At 34.6% G+C, this 18,171-nt stretch overlaps 1 protein-coding gene across 3 annotated transcripts in view; it reads left to right on the top strand.

Annotated features, from left to right (window-relative positions):
- The window catches only part of KIAA0825 (KIAA0825 ortholog), a 385,194-nt gene that overhangs the window by 101,195 nt on the left and 265,828 nt on the right, over nucleotides 1-18,171 (top strand). The window contains exons 5-9 of one of the 3 annotated variants that reach the window (XM_049648593.1): nucleotides 361-522; nucleotides 10,495-10,589; nucleotides 12,204-12,431; nucleotides 13,880-14,145; nucleotides 15,549-15,699. In XM_049648593.1, the coding sequence (XP_049504550.1) occupies nucleotides 361-522; nucleotides 10,495-10,589; nucleotides 12,204-12,431; nucleotides 13,880-14,145; nucleotides 15,549-15,699 (902 nt within the window). Of the gene's footprint in view, nucleotides 1-360; nucleotides 523-4,561; nucleotides 4,631-10,494; nucleotides 10,590-12,203; nucleotides 12,465-13,879; nucleotides 14,146-15,548; nucleotides 15,700-18,171 lie in introns of those variants that run through there. The other 2 variants (XM_049648590.1, XM_049648591.1) reach the window with 2 other exon arrangements.

The following is an 18,171-nucleotide window of genomic DNA, read 5'->3' as shown; positions in this document are numbered from 1 at the left end:
CCCCAGTTTCCCTAAAGAAAAGACTCTTTTAGGAGATTTTATATGCATTTTTTTTTAATTTTTAGAGAGAGAGAACACAAACGTGAAAGTGGCAGAGGGAGAGACAGAATCTTAAAAGATAAGTGCAGAGCCCAGTGCAAGGCTCAATCCCATGACCCTGGGGTCATGACCTGAGCCAAAATCAAGAGTTGGACGTTCAACTGACTGAGCCACCCAGGCGCCCCTATATTCATTTCTTAATAACAAACTTGGTTTACTTATTGAACTTGTTAGTTTTGATGGTTTATGGAAGCACATAGATTGTTTCAGTATTTACTGAGAAAACAAATAAAATGTACAAATAGATCTTCTCTTTCACAGTTACACCCGAATGTTCACAGAAAGGAAGAAACTTTTTCCTCTCCATAAATGAACTCAAATTCTTAGCACAGCTCGTAAAATCCTTTTTGAAGCTGGAAGAAAATGTTGAAGAATTATTGGAAGAAATATTTATATCACTCAAGACACCCAGAAATCCTTCAGGTAACATGCTCCTTTGTTTAAATTTGTAAATCAACTCTCTGTTTTAACTTCATGCCACTAAATCTATACCATTACTTGAAAAAACAATGCATGATAGAATCCTTTAAATAAATATTAAATATAATACACACCATAGAATTATATTTTCATCCTTTATATGTGGCAAACTCCATAATTCTAATTAACAAAGCATTGGAGGTCAATTCTGGATAATGATCTTTAGATAAAATCAGATTTTTTTTTTTTTTTTTTTTTTTTTTTTTGATTCAGAGAAACACAGCCTAGCCTATGGAAAAAACAAGCATAGTGGCTGATGTAGTATCTCCTCTTCTGCTCCTAGCTGCCAGATGACTGTAGGCAAGATAGTTCATTTTTTTAGACCTCTGTTTTCTCATCTTCAAAATGATGGTGTAGGACTAAACTAACTTTCTCTCTCTCTCTCTCTCTTTTGTTACTACTACATGCTTCAGATCTCATTATGTTATGTAGGGTTGTGGGAATTCAATGATTTAGTGTTATGTATTTAAAAGAATGTCTAGTAGGTCACAATCAGTAAATGAGAGCTGTTATAAAAGTAATAATAATTAGATAATGTTTTAAGTTTAGTCTTCACAAAATCCTTTCAAGGCAAACTATGCCATGTATGTTGAAATAATGTTTCTAGATTTCAAAATCTAGATAGTTAAAATATGTTCCCTGTGTTCCTATCTGTACTTCCAAATATTTTCATCTGTATCAGAATAAACCATACAAAGTTCTCTTTTGCACGTACCATATATCATGTTAAGGACAATTAATAGAGCTTGTGGCTGCGTTTGCAAAATGACGTGAGAAAACCAGATGATTAACAATCAATCAGAAGATTTCAAAACCCAATTTCTTAGTAAGAAATTACATATACTTTAATATATGTATTAAAGTTTAATATGTTTAATATGTTTACTTTTCCATTTCTTTAGTTAATTTGCCTGGGTGAATAATATTGGGAAAGTTATAGGGTCTAAGTTTCTTTCGTTTTAAGCATAGCTTATACTTCTATGTGTCAGATTACATTTAAGTAGCACTATGAAATTATGAAGTAAAGTAGATCATTTTTTCAAGTTTGGAGATAATTTGAAGAAAAATGGAGGTGGATTTCAGGTTTCTAAAAGCTATTAAAAATCTAATAGGAAAATAATAAAAATATAAAGACAGAAAATATGAAAATTAAAAGACAGAATGGAAAAGTAGATTTAATTAGGAGATAATATGAACCCTAGCGGGTCTTCTAGATTTAACTGACTGGGTCAGAGAAAGATCTGAGTGGATAAATATGACATCCTAATTTTTTAGTGACAAGTTGGTCCTCAAGCAGTTGACAGTTGATGTTGGTACTCATCCACCATGTTGGCTATGATTTTGCGTCTCTCATCCACATCTCTAGCAGATCTTTTCTGAAGTGTGAATCAAGAAATAGAGTGGACTCCAACACATATAGCCTCTTACCTCTTTGGACTCATATTGGTCCAACACTAGGCTCTAGAGAAATTAGGTGGATTTTAAGAACTTTATTCCTTTAAAGAGCAGCATAAATTCAAAATCAGAATTGTATTAGAGAAGTATTATGAAGATAGAAAACTTAATGGCTAATGATTGAGGCAGAGGTTTGACATACTGATTTCAGAATAAAAGGAGAAAAGGAAAAGCTGGTCCAACTTATTTAGATTAAGACCAAGAAATGTTGAGACTTGCAAATGCTATATATTTGAGAGAAATAGTTATCATTAAAGAATAAAATCAACAGAGAAAATATATAATTATGCTACATATACTGCCTTACCCAAATTTGTCATATAAGCAGCATGGCAGATAAAAGTAACTCAAGTTCACATTAATAAGAATGCATTATAGAAACACAGTTGTGGGTTATTGAACGTAGTATGTGGAAGGTATTTTGAAGGACAGGTATAAGAAATATCTTAAGTACTAGACTATCCCCTTGTGATATATGCGTTCTTCATTGTTGAAATTCATGTTTTTTAAAACAAAGCTAAGAATGATTTAATCTGACATAACTTTATATAAATGGCTCCCTGAAAAGAGTGATCTTGAGGGAAATTGTCAAGAAAAACTTAAATGTTTTATTCAGTACAGCCAAGTTAATCAATTCTTATCAAAAGCATAGTTTTTTTTTTAAATCAGGAAGGAAAAGATTCCTTGAAATGGATGATTAAAGAAACCAAATGCATCTTAAGTTATCCTGATAGTTAATGTTTTGCTTGGAAATCTTGTGTGGGAGGGAATAGCAAGGAAAAAAAAAAAAAAAAGATCAAGTCATTTGGTTTCCTGTGTATTTCTTTTGATTGGAGCATATTTTGCTAATAAAGATCTTGGAAAGAGTTGCCTACTATGTCCATGTAACCAAAACAATGTGATGAAAGTGAGGGTTTTTTTTTTTTTTTCTTATTGTCCAGATGTTTTAAAAATATCCAGGTGCTTAACATCACACAGAGAAAATATAAAGATGATTAAATATTTTACTTTTTACTTTGATGTTTACCATTATATTATCAATTTAGCTAAATTGGCCATGCTCTTAGTAATTTGAATATGATACAATAGATTTTGTAGAGACATAAGCATTTTCAGAGAAAAAAAAGATATTTAGTTATTATATTTATTTGTTTTTTTTGTTTCGTTTTGTTTTTTCGTCACGACTTGATGGTTTTCTGTTTTGGTCATTTCAGTAAATGATAGCACATTATTTGACTGTAATGGTGCCTTACTATATTTCTTTTAGTTGATCGTGTCTTCTGGAGTGGCCTCAGGTTTGATTTATGGGGCACTTCTAATGCTCCTTTGGAATAAAGTTGTTCTTCGGGCAGTTCCTCAAATTTTCCAAAGGTGGCATCTGAGATTTATCTAAACCAGGAGGTTTCTTGGCCCTCATTTTTCTTTAGCCCCAGCAATGACAAAGAGCAATGGCTGCTTCAATTGGATGTAAGAAGAACACTTAGGGTTTGTCTCAGAAGAATCAAAGATTTCAGATCTTCTGAAAGATTGTTTGTACTCTTAGGGGGTCTTAAGAGGGGTCAAATGGCTTCTAAGAGTTCCTTAGCTAGATGGTTAAGGGATTGTATTAGGGAGGCGTATGTAGTTAAGGTAAAGAGGCTCCTAGGGTTTGTAAAGCTCATTACACTAGGACTTTAGCTGTTTCTTGGGCAGAGAGGTCGAAGGCTTCCACATTGGAAATTTGCAAGGTGGCCACCTGGGCTTCTCTTCATACTTTTTCATAGTATTATCTCTTGGATGTAGTCTCTTCCACAGATTCAGCTTTTGGTGGGAGGTTGCTTGTGAGCCAGAAAAGAACAGTGAAGAAAAGAAAGACTTGTAGTTCCCACTTAGAGCTGCCAACAAGGCAAGTTGCTTTGTAGTGCACACAATGGGAGCCTATGAAGACCAATTTGGGTGTGAAAGTGGATGTCACAGGGAAGTACTGCCAACCTCTACTCTCTATGAAAGAAAGCGACAGTGTGGAAACTAACCAGAAATGTAAAATGAACCACAGCGAACTCTTTAGGGAGAGACTGTTACGCAGCTGGCATTCCTGTGACCCTCTGCACTCTACTGAGGTCCTTAATCTGGGCATCCTCTTAAGGAAACCAGTGTTGACTGTATATAAATAACTATGTTTTAGAGTGATGAGCCAAAAATGATCTACTTTCTAGACAATGCTAGTAAGTGAATAGAATTTTCAATATATATTTTTAAATAGGTAAAATACTTTGCACATGTTCACAGAGCTCATAAAGTTTGACAGTGCCAAATTTTGATGTTGACCATTTGGAATTTCAAGTGAATGCAAAGATGCCATAATTCACTAAAACCGTAAGATATCTTATTAGTCTAGAATTGGTCCTACTAATACTGCCTTAAAATGATACCCTTTGCTCTTTATATAGGATTAGGTTTAAATTTTTTTTTTTTAATTTTGGGGGGAAAGATTGTATCCTAAAAGTTAACATAACAGCTTCATAATTCATTTTCTGTCTTACTGTAGAATTGCTTACCAGTAACAGAAGTCTTGGGAAGCTTATCTTTTTTTATTCATCTTGAAAATAGGCAAATGGTTTGTATAAACATCAAGACATATTACTTTGAGTGAATAAGCATAATGTATTTGGAAGTGAAAAGACAAATATAAGATAATTAACTTTTTTTGTAAGTCTTAAATGATAGCTGCACAATGGCAGATAGTTATCTCCAGAAATAGATCTGCAAAGCTTGTACTTTGAACTAGTGTTATTTTTCCAGAGTAAGTATCTTTTTAAATTAGCTGGCTTTATGAGCTATCTGTAGAAAAGTAAGGTGACGTTAAGAATCTAAGCATTGTCCCTTCATGTCATTAACAATTTTATCTTTATTATGTCTTCTTCTTTAAAATTTGTTTTGAATAGTAGTCCATGCATATAGGAAAACTTTTAAGAAGACAAAAGAGTAGACTGTAAATGAAGTCTTTTTCCACTCTACTTGTGTAGTTTTCCTTTTTAGGGACAACTACTATTCACCAAGTTAAAATAACACGGAATCTTGTCATACGATGCAGAGCTGCTTTTTTATTAACAGTTATATAGAAAGACCTCATTCTTTCTAATAGCTGAATAATTTTCCATTGGTGCATGTACCATAATTTCACCAGTTCCTAACTGATGAGCATGTAGGGTTCTTTTTTCCTCTCCGTTTGCTACCACAGACAATGACACAGCAGATTTCCTTGAAACTATGTCTTATATGAGCACATACGTATCTGGCAGTATACTTCTGAAGTGAAGTTGCCAAGTAAAAAGTTATGGTAGTTAAGAGGATAAGAAGACAAGCCATAGACTGAGAAAAATGTTTGCAAAACACATCTCTGGTAAAGGACTTGTATCTTAAATATGCAAAGAACTCTTAAAATTCAACAAGAAAACAACAACAACAACCAAAAAAACCAAAAAACAAAAAACCTCAATTTAAAAAAAGAGCAAACGATCTGAACAGACTCCTTACCAAAGAAGATATACAGATGGGAAATAAGCATATGAAAACATGCTCAACATCATATGTCATCAGGAAAATGGAAAGTGAAACAAAGAGATACCACTACATACTTGTTAGAATGGCTAAAATCTAAAACACTAACACCACCAAATTCTTACAAAGACGTGAAGCCACAGGAACTCTCACTCACTGCTGATGAGAATGTAAAATAGTATAGCCTCTTTAGAAGATGATTTCATTGCATCTTATAAAGCTAAACACTGTCTTTTATGACCCAGTAATCACATTCTCAGGTATTTATGCAAATGAATTAAAAACTTATGTTCACATAAAAACCATCATGTGTGTGTTTTTAGCAGCTTTATTCATAACTGCCAAACCTTGGAAGTAACCAAGATGTCCTTTAGTAGATGAATGCATAAACAAATTGTGGTGCATCCAGAAAATGAAATATTATTCAGTGATAAAAACAAATGAGATATCAAGCCACAAAAATACATGGAGGACTCTTAAATGCATACTGCTAAATGAGAGAAGCCGATCTGAAAAGACTACATACTATATGATTCCAATTTAATGAACTTCTGGAAAAAACAAAAGTATAGAGATGGTAAAGAGCAGTGCTTTTCAAGGCAAGGGAAGAGAGGGATAGCGGTGACTAGATGGAGCACAGGAGACTCCTAGAACAGTGAAATTATTCTATATGATACAGTAATGGTGGACACATACCATTATGCATTTTCAACCCATAGAGTACACAACACAAAGAATGAATCCTTAATTTCAAAATAGATTAAAGATGTAAATGTGAGACCTGAAACTATAAAAATCCTAGAAGAGAGCACAGGCAGTAATTTCTCTGACATCATCTGTAGCAACATTTTTCTAGATATGTCTCCAAAGGCAAGAGATATAAAAGCAAAAATAAACCATTGGGACAACATCAAAATAAAAACTTCTGCACAGCAAAGGAAACAATCAACAAAACTAAAAGACATTGTACAGAATGGGAGAAGATATTTGCAAATGGCGTATCAGATAAAGAGTTAATATCCAAAATATATAAAGAACTTATCAAACTCAACACCCAGAAAGCAATCCAATTAAAAAATGGACAGAGACATGACAGACATTTCTCCAAAGAAGACATCAAGATGGCCAACAGACACGTGAAAAGATGCTCAACATCCTTCATCATCAGGGAAATGCAAACCAAAATTTATTGAGATACTACCTCGCACCTGTCAGAATAGCTAAAATTTAAAACACAATAAACAAAAAGTTTTGGTGAGGATGTGGAGAAAAAGGAACCCTCCTGCACTGTTGGTGGGAATGTACTGGTGTGGTCACTGTCGAAAACAGTATGGAGTTTCCTCAAAAAGTTAAAAATAGAATTACTCTACAATTCAGGAATCACATTACTGGGAACTTACTGCCCCCAAAATACAAAAACGTTAATTCAAAGGGATATACGCACTCCTATGTTTATAGCAGCATTATTTACAATAGCCAAATTATGGAAGCAACCCAGGTGTCCATTGACTGATGACTGGATGAAGAAGATATGTGTGTGTGCGTGTGTGTGTGTGTTTAAGTGTATGTACACACACACGCGCGCGCGCGCACATACACACACACACACACTGGAATATTATTCAGCCATCAAAAAAAATGAAATCTTGTCATTTGCAACAATGTAGATGGAGCTAAGAATGTATTATGCTAAACGAAATAAGTCAATCACAGAAAGACCAATATGATTTCATTCATATGTGGAATTTAAGAAACAAAAGAGATGAACATGTGGGAAAGGTGTGATAATGAGAAGAAAGGGAAACAAATCATAAGAGACTCCTAATGATAGAGAACAAACTGAGGGTTAATGTAGGGGAGGGGAGTGGAGGGATAGGCTAAATGGATGATGGGCATTAAGGAGGACACTTGCGATAAACCCTGGGTGTTGTATGTAATTGTGAATTAATTCTACTTCTGAAACCAATATTGCACTCTATATTAACTAAAATTTGAATTTAAAAGTATGCTTGGGCTATTAATTTTTTTTAAAAAAAGAAACAAACAAAAAATAACAAGCAAAGGAAAAAAAGAGAGAGGGAAACCAAGAAATAGACTCTTAACTATAGAGAACTGATGGCTACCAGAGGGGAAGTAGGAGGGGAATAAGTGAAATAGATGATGGGGATTAAGGAATGGCCTTATCCTGATGAGGCTTGCTGACATATGGAATTGTTGAGTCACTGTATTGTACACCTGAAACGAATATAACACTGTATGTTAACTATACCAGAATTAAAAACTTAATTAAAAAAAGAATGAATCCTATAGACTTTAGTTAATATTAATAAATACTGGTTCCTCAATTGTAAAAATATATACGACACCAATGCAAGATGTTAACATTAGGGCAAACTGAGGGCAGAGAGAAAGAGAATATATGGGAAACTCTGTACTTTCTGCTCAATTTTTCTGTAAGCCTAAAACTGCTCTAAAAAAAAAAAAAGTCTACTAATAAAAAATATATAGTATGGACATTTTGAAAAAGAGTGCTAAGTCAGTTTGTCCCATCTATTTTGACTGCTAATGGTATTTTTGTTATGCAGAATTATTTTATGGCTTTTGCATTTAGTGTCCTTTTGAAAAATCTTCTCTACACAGATCTTTTGAAAAAGTATTCCATATTTTAATACCTTGTAGTTTCATTTTTCTTTATTTAAAGATCTTTCATGGGGCTACTGGGTGGCTTATTGGGTTAAGTGTCTGACTCTTGGTTTCAACTCAGGTCATGATCTCACAGTTGTGTGAGTTTGAGCCCCACATCCAGCTCCTCACTGACAGCGCAGAGCCTGCTTGGGATTCTCTGTCTCCTCTCTCTGCACCTCTCCCACTCATGCTGTCTCTGTCTCTCTCTAAATAAATAAATAAACTTAAAAAAATATTTCATTAATCTAGATTTTATTTCAGTGTTAGAATTAGTTATTTATAATACCATTTTTTTAAAAGACACAATAAAATGCAAGCCATGGTGAAAGCAATTCGGGTTAAATGATATAACGCTGATCTAAAACCCTATGTTGTGGTTTGTGTTGAGAAATGAAGCAGGATTCCTAAACTATAGTCCACAGGCCCTTGGGGTTAATGAGTGCCCTATGCAAAAGAGCCTGGGAATCCCCAATAGTATTTATGTGTGTATGTATGGGGGTGCGAGTGTGCGTATGTGTGCACATACCTACTACGCAATTATATGGTGCATTTTGGCTGGAGTGTTCTGTCACTTTAATCAAGTTCTCAGAAGTGTTCACAAACCCAAAATGATTAAGGAACTCCAGAGTAGGTGGGTGGGGAGATGGGGAAAATGGATGATGGACATTAAGGAAGGCACTTGTTGGGTGAGCACTGGGTGTTATATGTCAGTGATGAATCACTGGATTCTACTCCTGAAGTCAAGACTACACTGTATGTTAACTAACTTGAGAATAAAAAAAATAAAGTAATAATAATAAAGAAACACTAGAGTTGAGGAAAAGTTTTCCTCAGAATAAACTCTGATAAAATTTCCAAAAAGGATATTATTGTTTACCAAAGGGAGTTTTTACCTCTCCAAGGAATGTTTTGGTTTTGCTTTTTTAAAATATAATTTGTTGTCAAGTTACCTAACAATACAGTGTGCTCTTGGCTTTGGGAGTAGATTCCCATGATTTATCACTTAAATACAACACCCAGTGCTCATCCCAACAAGTGCCCTTCTCAATGCCCATTACCCGTTTTCCCCTCACCACCCTCCCATCAACCCTCAGTTTGTTCTCTGTATTTAAGAGTCTCTTATGGTTTTCCTCCCTCTCTGTTTGAAACTTTTTTTTTCTCCTTGCCTCTCCTATGGTCTTTTGTTAAGTTTCTCAAATTCCACATATGAGGAATGTTTTTGTAAATTATATTACTTAGAAATCATGATTATGCTCATAGAACCACACTTAGAAAAAAACAAAAAACAAAAACCCCACACATCTGCTAAATGAATCTATCAGTCAGAGCCCTATTGATAAGAATCAGTAGATTTTGAAATTTGTTTACTCAGGATGTAAGCAGAAACTGACTCTTAGGATCCTAAAAAAATGTTTTTAAATGCATCAGAATATATAATTCATCATAATATGTCAAATCTAGGCAAAAGCAAAACGTAAATGCTAAATCATTTATTTAAAATTAAACTGTAATTAATAAAACCTTAATGGAAAAGTGGAAGTATTTCTTTTTGGCATATTTTTAAATTACATTTTTGTAGTTCTATTTTTTTCCCCATGGAAAAGACTTCCTTAATTCTCAAAGATAAAGGTGAGGAAATAATTCCGTTTTAAGAGCTGGAGATTATTTCTTATCCCAGTGTTTGTATTTTTCCAAAGGATTATTGTTATATTTATTAATAGCGTAATTTTTCATGATATGTTGATGTTTATTCATGTACTTTTTTTCTTCCTCATTTCAAGAAATGAAGTATTAATGTGCTAAGGAACACCATCATTTCTTAAATGCACCATTCTTTATTTAGAATTTAAATTTTTAAGTGAAAAAAGAAATTCATTTTAACTTTGTACTCTTACCCTACATTACCAACATGATGATGAATTAATGACAAAGGGATCTATATTTTACAGATTACATACGCATGTATATCAAATATGAATATAAATGGCATACTAATTTCATCAAGTTGTATATATGGAAAGGGACACTCTATATTTTGATCCTGTAGTTATTGTAATGGTAACATCACCCTACATCTTTTGACTATGTTGTCTGAATCTTGATATATGTGTATGTATGTGTATACTATGTATAGAGCTTTTCTACATAATTAATGTTAAACTGAGCCTATTAATTCCGTCTAGCATGGTTTATTTTCCTTAATGTATGTTTGTGTGTTTGTTTTCTGTTGCATAGGAATTTTAGAAACAGCCAGTTGGAAAGTTGTAACAGAGAAACCTAAAAGAAATGCAACTAGTGTTCCTTCAGAGCAATTGCTACCAGTAAAAGAGGTGAGTGACGAGAAAAGAGTGGTATTTTTTACTCATATATAATAGCATCATATGTCTGTGAATACATTATGAATCAAAATGCCTTGAGTTTTACCCTTTGCCTCTAAAATAAATAAATAAATAAATAAATAAATAAATAAATAAATAAGATTGATTCCTGGTTGAAAATTAGCTTATAAGCTTTGGGTGCTTAGGTGGCTCAGTAGGTTGAATGTCTGACTTCAGCTCAGGTCATGATCTCACCAGTAGTGGGTTCCATCTCCACATCAGGCTCTATGCTGACAGCTCAGATTCTGGAGCCTGGATTCTGTCTCCCTCTCTCTCTGCCCCTCCCCCCTTGCACTCTGTCTCTTTCTCTCAAAAATAAATATTAAAAAATTAGAAAAAAAAAACAAAGGAGGTTGTAAAAGCTGGGTGCATTCAATTTTTAACTAATTTATGTAAAAATAAAATGAGAAATGTGTTTTCAGGCCCTCTGATGTTAAAACTTTGCAAAGAAAAATTCAATTACAACATAATTATATGCATAATGAAAATGGGAGCCACTTTTTTGACCATGGATTTGATTATTGATTATAGTATATACAAAAAGCACTAAATAAATGCTGTACAGAATGTGTGTATATGAAAACTAAGCTAATGATCATAGTCCCAGTAATTTTAGGCCTAAAGAAACCATAGAAATCATCCAGAGTCAGAAAAATAAGTAATTCAGTCAGGTATATTGGCTTAGAGTCTTCTGAAGTCGGAGTAGATGAATTATTACAGTAAACAAGATTACATTAAAACAGGGAGAAAGTAATGCTAAGCACAGACTCACCTACTTAATGTTCTTAGTACATAAGAGAACATTAGAGGACTTGGGGAAAGTATACATTCACAATTGTATTGAGCCAGACCACAAGAAAAAGGAAAACAAAACACCACCAGTCTCCATTCTCTCCAGTCTCCCACTCCTCCCACACAGAGCAATGCAGATAATTTTAATTCCTCATCTCTTGGAACAAAAGTTGTGTTGCTTACCACTTTGTGGGTGAAGAAACTAAATAAAATTCAAAAGAAAAAAATCCAGAAAGGTACAATGATGTCATTTTCTTTGAGAAATTTCTTGTTGCTATTTTTTGGCTTGTCTGGATTTCTGAGAGTGAAAAAAAAATGAAAGACTGAATATTAAACTCTGTCTTATGTTGGAATACTTGTTAACAATAAACTATAAAAAAGACTATAAAAATCCAATTTAGACTTTATTAACTATATTGAATTTAAAGGTTGCTTTATGTGATAAATAGTAAATGTAACTTTTAACTCTCATAAAGATAGTTTTATTGAACTATATTTAAGAGATTAAATTTTGAAAAAAAGTTTCTGATTAAATCTACTGATGAATTAAAATGAAATGCCAGTATATTACTCTGTGTAAAGAATACACATGTTTTTGTATATTGCTTTATTCGCTGGGTAATATTTTTCAGGTTGTAAGAAGGGCCTTTGCCATTTATCAAAGAATACCCATATTCAAATGCTGAAAGAAAATAATAATTTTATATCTATAACAATAGGAACATGTGTTGCTGAGTTAAGATTAATATAACTTCATATAAATTTATATTTCAGGCTACTTTACCAGACTTCCGTTGGCGAAATGCATTTAAAGAATTGTCTCTTCCTGTGGCACATTGTATAACAGCAGCAACTGAAGATTTTTCCGCAAAAATTCTCCAACAGGAACAGAAGGAAAGGTCTTCAGCTGTAACCTATGCTATGAACCTTGTAAATGTCCAGCAAGTCTGGCAAGACAGTCATGTGGTTCCGGAGGAGGACCAACCGAAGAAAATTGCAAAGGCAAGATTCAAATGAAATCCTTTCAAACTGTAGACTGGCGTAATTAGGTTTTTTGTTTTTTGTTTTTTGTTTTTTTTTTTTTTTTAATATAAGACTTTGCAAAGGGAAATGGTGGAGTCTCTGGCAAATACTTGGTACTTGACCCAATACCAGATTTCTTCCCTGGTGTACATGGGCTACTGCTAGCAAAAAGACTTAAACTTGTTGCCAACTTGTTGTTCCATGAGTCTCAGGCCCCTCAAGGGGAGGCTTCTGTGACTTCACGCAGAGCTGGGAAAACTATTTGTTTGGGTTATTCCTTTGAATGATTTCAGGAGAAATTTAGGAGGTTGAAGGAATTACTGTCTTTTATTAGCTTAGGCAACTTTTAAATCTTTATTTACACGTTAATGTACATTCCATTTCATTAGCATCCATCTTGCATCTTTATGTGTGTCTTGAGAGTTACAGAGCATACTGAGAAAATAGGAAGTAATTACGGAAATAAATAAATACCGTTACTCAATATTAAGTCCACAATGAGTTTGGCAACATATGATTGGAATGTTTGTAAAAGAGCATTCTTTTTTTTTTTTTAGTGTTTTTATTTATTTTGAGAGTGAGCAAGAGAGAGCAAGTGGGGGAGGAGCAGAGAGATGGAGACACAGAATCTGAAGTAGGCCTGTCTCTGAGCTCTCAGTCAAAAGCCCAATGCAGGGCTTGAACCCACAAACTCTGAGATCATGATGCTTAACCTACTGAGCCGCCCAGGCGTCCCTGTAAAAGAGGGCTCTTAAAGATGGCCTCCTTATTTGGCTTCTGGCAACCTGAGGCTCCAGAACATTCCCCTGGGAACACTGTTGGCAAATTGGCAGTGCAGGCAAGTTTTGCCCCTCCATCCACTGTACTTCCTTTGCCATTAAGAAAGAGTAGATTCATAATAACTACTGAAAAGACAGGCACATCACTTCTGAAAATTGCTGACTCCTTACCAGTAAGAAAATGGCAGGTGACATTGCTTCTGATGCTTCTAGATTATTTAAATTAAATCGATATAACCTTATGTACATGTGATTAATAAAAACTTACTTTATGAAAATTCAGCCAAAAAATTAGAATAAGTTCAAAAATAATCCAATCATATTAATGCCAAGGATACATGTTTTCTGAGTTCTATGAGCTACAAATAAAGTATTGTCATGTAAAGCTATTTCATGAGTTTTTCATAATGTCTGTCTGGTAAGCATAAGGTTTGAAGGTTATATGTAGGAAAGCATCATTTTGGGATTTCCTTATTTGACATAAAACATTTAACTTTATATAACTGAGAAATTGATTGTTATAAAGTTGTGTCATTATATTTATGTTTGATGCCAAATTCATTATTTAGGAATTTGGCTCCCCTGTACATAAATTACACGGTGCTGTCAGAGTACAAATAACTCAGTGCTACATTTATTTCTCCCTAGTTTTGTTCTGACATCATGGAAAAACTTGACACAATGCTTCCACTGGCTCTGGCATGCAGAGATGATTCTTTCCAGGAAATTAGAGCAAACTTTGTGGAGGCCTGTTGTAAAGTGGCAACAGCTGTCCTGGCGAGACTGCAGGAGAGGGGCAAGGAGTTTCCTTCCAGAGCACCCCTGACAAACTCACACATATTGCTCTCCACAGCGGTATATGTCTTCCAGCATTTTACGCATTTTGATAATTTGATGAAAGAAAACACTAAGAAGTGAGTGTCATTTAAATTAAGTTGATGGCCATGCTTAAAGTAACATGTAATCTTTGGAAATCACAGGAGCGAAACTTTGATGACAATATTCAAGAAGGAGAAAATGATAATGAACATGGCGCATTATATTTTCATCTGCCTTGACTAGAAAATGTCAGAAAGGTGGGGTGTGGGGTGTTAAACCAGATACACAGGTAGTAAGAGAGACAGGTATTCCTTTGAAAGGCTCACTCCAAAGACCCATCCGTTTTCCATCTAATCTGGGGCAACTATTTTCTGCATGCTGTTATGACCTGACGGAATAAACCCTGTCCATTTTGTAAGGCACGCTACTGTGACTACCCCGGAAAGGAAAGCTGAACTTGTTTCTGTCCCTTGTATACTCAGTTGTGAAATATGCACTTTTCTTTTTTTGTTTCTAAGCAAACAGGATGTCAGGACTGACAGAGAGAATAAACACATTTTCAATCTATTCTATTGACCAATGTAAACATATTTCAAAACATCCATTTAGTAAGAAACTATCCTTAATATGTGAGGAGAAAGCATCCGGCAGTCTTAATTCTCATGTATTAGTAGTCTAAAAAGACTGGATGTTTCCTGGAAAGAGAATAAAAATGGCCACATGGTCTTTTTGGCTGCTCTTGGCCCCTCTAGGAGATAGCACAGTCCTTTGCAAAGGGAACATGTGGACGTGGCTGTCCAGCGTGAAGCCAACAGTCTCTTCTTATTCTCACTCAGTGTTTGTAGTCCCTTAGCTATGAGAGAAAGCATAAGAAAGTATAATATAAATAACTAAAGATAAAAGTAAAATAAATTTGACTTGATGCAGAATATAGCTCTGCTATTTAATTCTCGTAAGTAGTCAGATGTGGTGACTCATACTTGAAGTTATAAACAAAATGTGCCAGAAGTCACTTTATTTCCACAGAATATTTTAAAACAGTTTATGAGATAATTGACATCTACAAAATTACAATTTTTAAAACAAAAGAAGTGTGTTTGTGGGACGTGTGATAGCTTTATAAAAGTTGGTTCTGACAAATGCATGTTGTTCTCTGTAATAACGATACCCTAATGCCTAAATAATGCACTGATCTCTAATAATAGGCTTACAAAGAATACTTTTATTTTTGAATGATGTATTGACAATGCAGTTTGTCTCAAGTTGAAGTGCATATTTGTGGAACAGCAGATGTACGTTTTCAAAGGACTTGCAAAACAAAGACCAGCTTTTTTTTTTTTTTTTCTTTTTGGAAAGTGAATGTGGATGCAGACTTCAGCATTAGGAGGAAATGAATGATTGATATCTAATAATCAAAACCATTTGTAGTACTGGAGATTGTTACCGCCTACTGCACAGGCCTTAAATCTCTGTCTCTTTGATCATTGCCTCTGAACAGACCCATATTCCTGGTGCCTGTCCAACGATATCAGGAATTCATCAACACTCTACAGTTTCAGGTTACGGACTACTGCGTCAGAGTTTGTGCTACAAGCATTTTACAGGATGCTGAGAGCCACCACTGGGATGACTACAAAGCTTTTTATGAGGTGTGAAGTTAAGTTTACTATCCCTCCTTTTTACACAAATATGTTTTACTGCCTACCTGCTTTCTGGCTAATTAGAAACATGAGCTTGGCATTACCAACACACGAAGGCTGTTAGGATAATATTTTTTAAATATTGAATTTGTACTTGGGAAAAACACTTTTTAAAAACCTGAAATAACTAGACATCAGAACTCTCCTTCTGCTTAAAAGTAAAAATAACTTAATTTGAGCTGCAGCATGTGCTATATAAGTTGGAATATAATGGGATACAATGAGAAAGTCAAAGAGATAACAATGCCAAAATGCTACAATTTTGTATTTTTTTTTCTAAAGGGACCAGTTATAGGTACTCCTGCACTTTTTTTAAATGTATTTCTATTTTTTATAAGTATCTTTTATTAAGCCATTTTATTCTTTATACATATTTTTTCCTTCTCATTGCATGTTCTTATGAGGGTGCTTTAAGACCCATCTGATCATTTATAGCTTACCTATTTTCATTTAGCCCATGTTTTGAAATCCCAAATTCCAACTGAATTAAAGCCTAATGATTTCCAGTGCAACCAAAACCAGGATCAATTAAAATTATTCATCATCAGGCTTCATTAATTTCCCTTCTCCTAAATCCCATAGATTATACATAAGCCACAATATTTGAAATTCCTTGAAGTTGATTTCAGGGCAGGGTGAAACATTTATAATATCTTAATAAAAGATAATCAGGGTTTTTAAAAAAATTCATCAGTCAAGCCCAACAACTCCATTAACTTTTCCAATTTGCCCTTTCCTCTGGCTTGAAGCTTATGATTTTTGTTTTTCCTGACTGTCCTAATATCAGTGGAGTACTGGGAAAAACACTGGGGTATTATTCAGCAGAGTCCCCCTTGTCAATTCTCTGGCACTGAGGGGTCCTGTGGCTCTATTTATGCCTGAGTTATTATCATAATAAATGTTGCCGTAACAGAGAGAGGGAGCTAAGAAGCTCTTTTAAAGGACTTTCCACTTTTTCAAAGGCCATTTCATCTGTCCTTTAGAGGCCCTTCCCAGATAGTTTTTCTTTCTGCAAGAGCATTCATACAGGGTTTTCCAAACCTGACATGCTTCAAACAGCAGTGAGCAGAATGAGAACGAGAAAGTGGCACAGTGCAGCTGGTAGCTTGAGATAAGAATGAAAGTATTGGTCTTCTCCTCTCTTGGCAGCATCACAGCTTCCTTATTTGCCTTGAGGTAAACAGAGAGATTGAAAATGAATCCATCTCCTGTTTCAAACTATTTCAATATGTCAGTGTACTAATGAGCAATTTCATACGATGTTTTCATTGAGGAACAGGTATCATTTCACTATAGGTCCACCATAGGGGTATTATGTTTTCTCTTATGCAAATTGGGAGTCAGGAGAATTGTACAGTATAAATAATAAGTGGATGCATTGAGAACCTGGTATTGAAGTTACCAAGTATTAAAAACAACAACAACAACAACAAATTACCATGTAACATGCAGCTCTCAGATCTTATGACAAGGCTTTAGCTTCAAAGACAGAAATAACAAGATAGTTACCCTGTGATTACATGGTACTGTGGCTTCCATATACTTACGTGGTCAGTAGTTACAATTTAATTGCAGAGTTAGTGGCTGTTATTTATGCTCAGAAAAATAAAGTGATACTGCTTTTATATTTACCAAAAATAAGGAACTTCTAAAAATAGCACAGATTTTAAACTGTTTTGACAACTGGAGTACTTGACATGGTTTTGTCCCATTCGCTGCACCCTGTTCTCCTCCTCTCCCCATTATTCCAACTGATTTGTGAAACAGGACCAGTCTGTTTTTTGGCTGGGCTGTTGTGAGAGGAAAGAGATGAAATCTGCCTGACTGCAGGCGAAGAGTGGGATAGAGATCTCAGGGGAGCCTATCGCCTTGTGCAGAGTGTAGTAAGGAAACAGTGAAAGAATTTACAAGATATGAAGCAATATTCGTCCATGTTTTGTGATATCCAGTGAGCCCCAAATACATTATGTCCATTTGCTGAACTGTCAAGTTGAGAGAGTCGGAGACTTCGGTATCTCTCTGATGAGGTGCTGGTCAGATGGCACGGTGGGTGTTCAGATTATGTGTTTAGAATTAAGCTTTCAGTATACTTGACATCTGCTCAATTTTAGCAACTTGTGTTTTCCAGTGGTCAAAGAATAAAGAATTGTCTGTTCAAAGATAATCTTGAATGCCTTATATAATAAAGCCCAGCTGCTTGTTTCCTGATATATAATCTAAATAAAAGCTCACATCTGTTTACATTATAGTGGGTCTACAAAAAATAACAGATGTTTACTAGCAGAATAGCTTTGAAATGACAACAGATAGGGAAACAGGTCAGAAAGATAAATGAATCCTATTTGGTTCAATGAAAACCCTTTTGCATACATTGCACGTGACACACTTCGAAGAGAATCGTGAGAACGATGACCAGTTGGG

Source organism: Panthera uncia, assembly GCF_023721935.1.
Source record: "Panthera uncia isolate 11264 chromosome A1 unlocalized genomic scaffold, Puncia_PCG_1.0 HiC_scaffold_17, whole genome shotgun sequence".
NCBI lineage: Eukaryota > Metazoa > Chordata > Mammalia > Carnivora > Felidae > Panthera > Panthera uncia.
The sequence above is the reverse complement of the archived record's forward strand: the minus strand, read 5'-3'. Positions and strand labels throughout refer to the sequence as shown.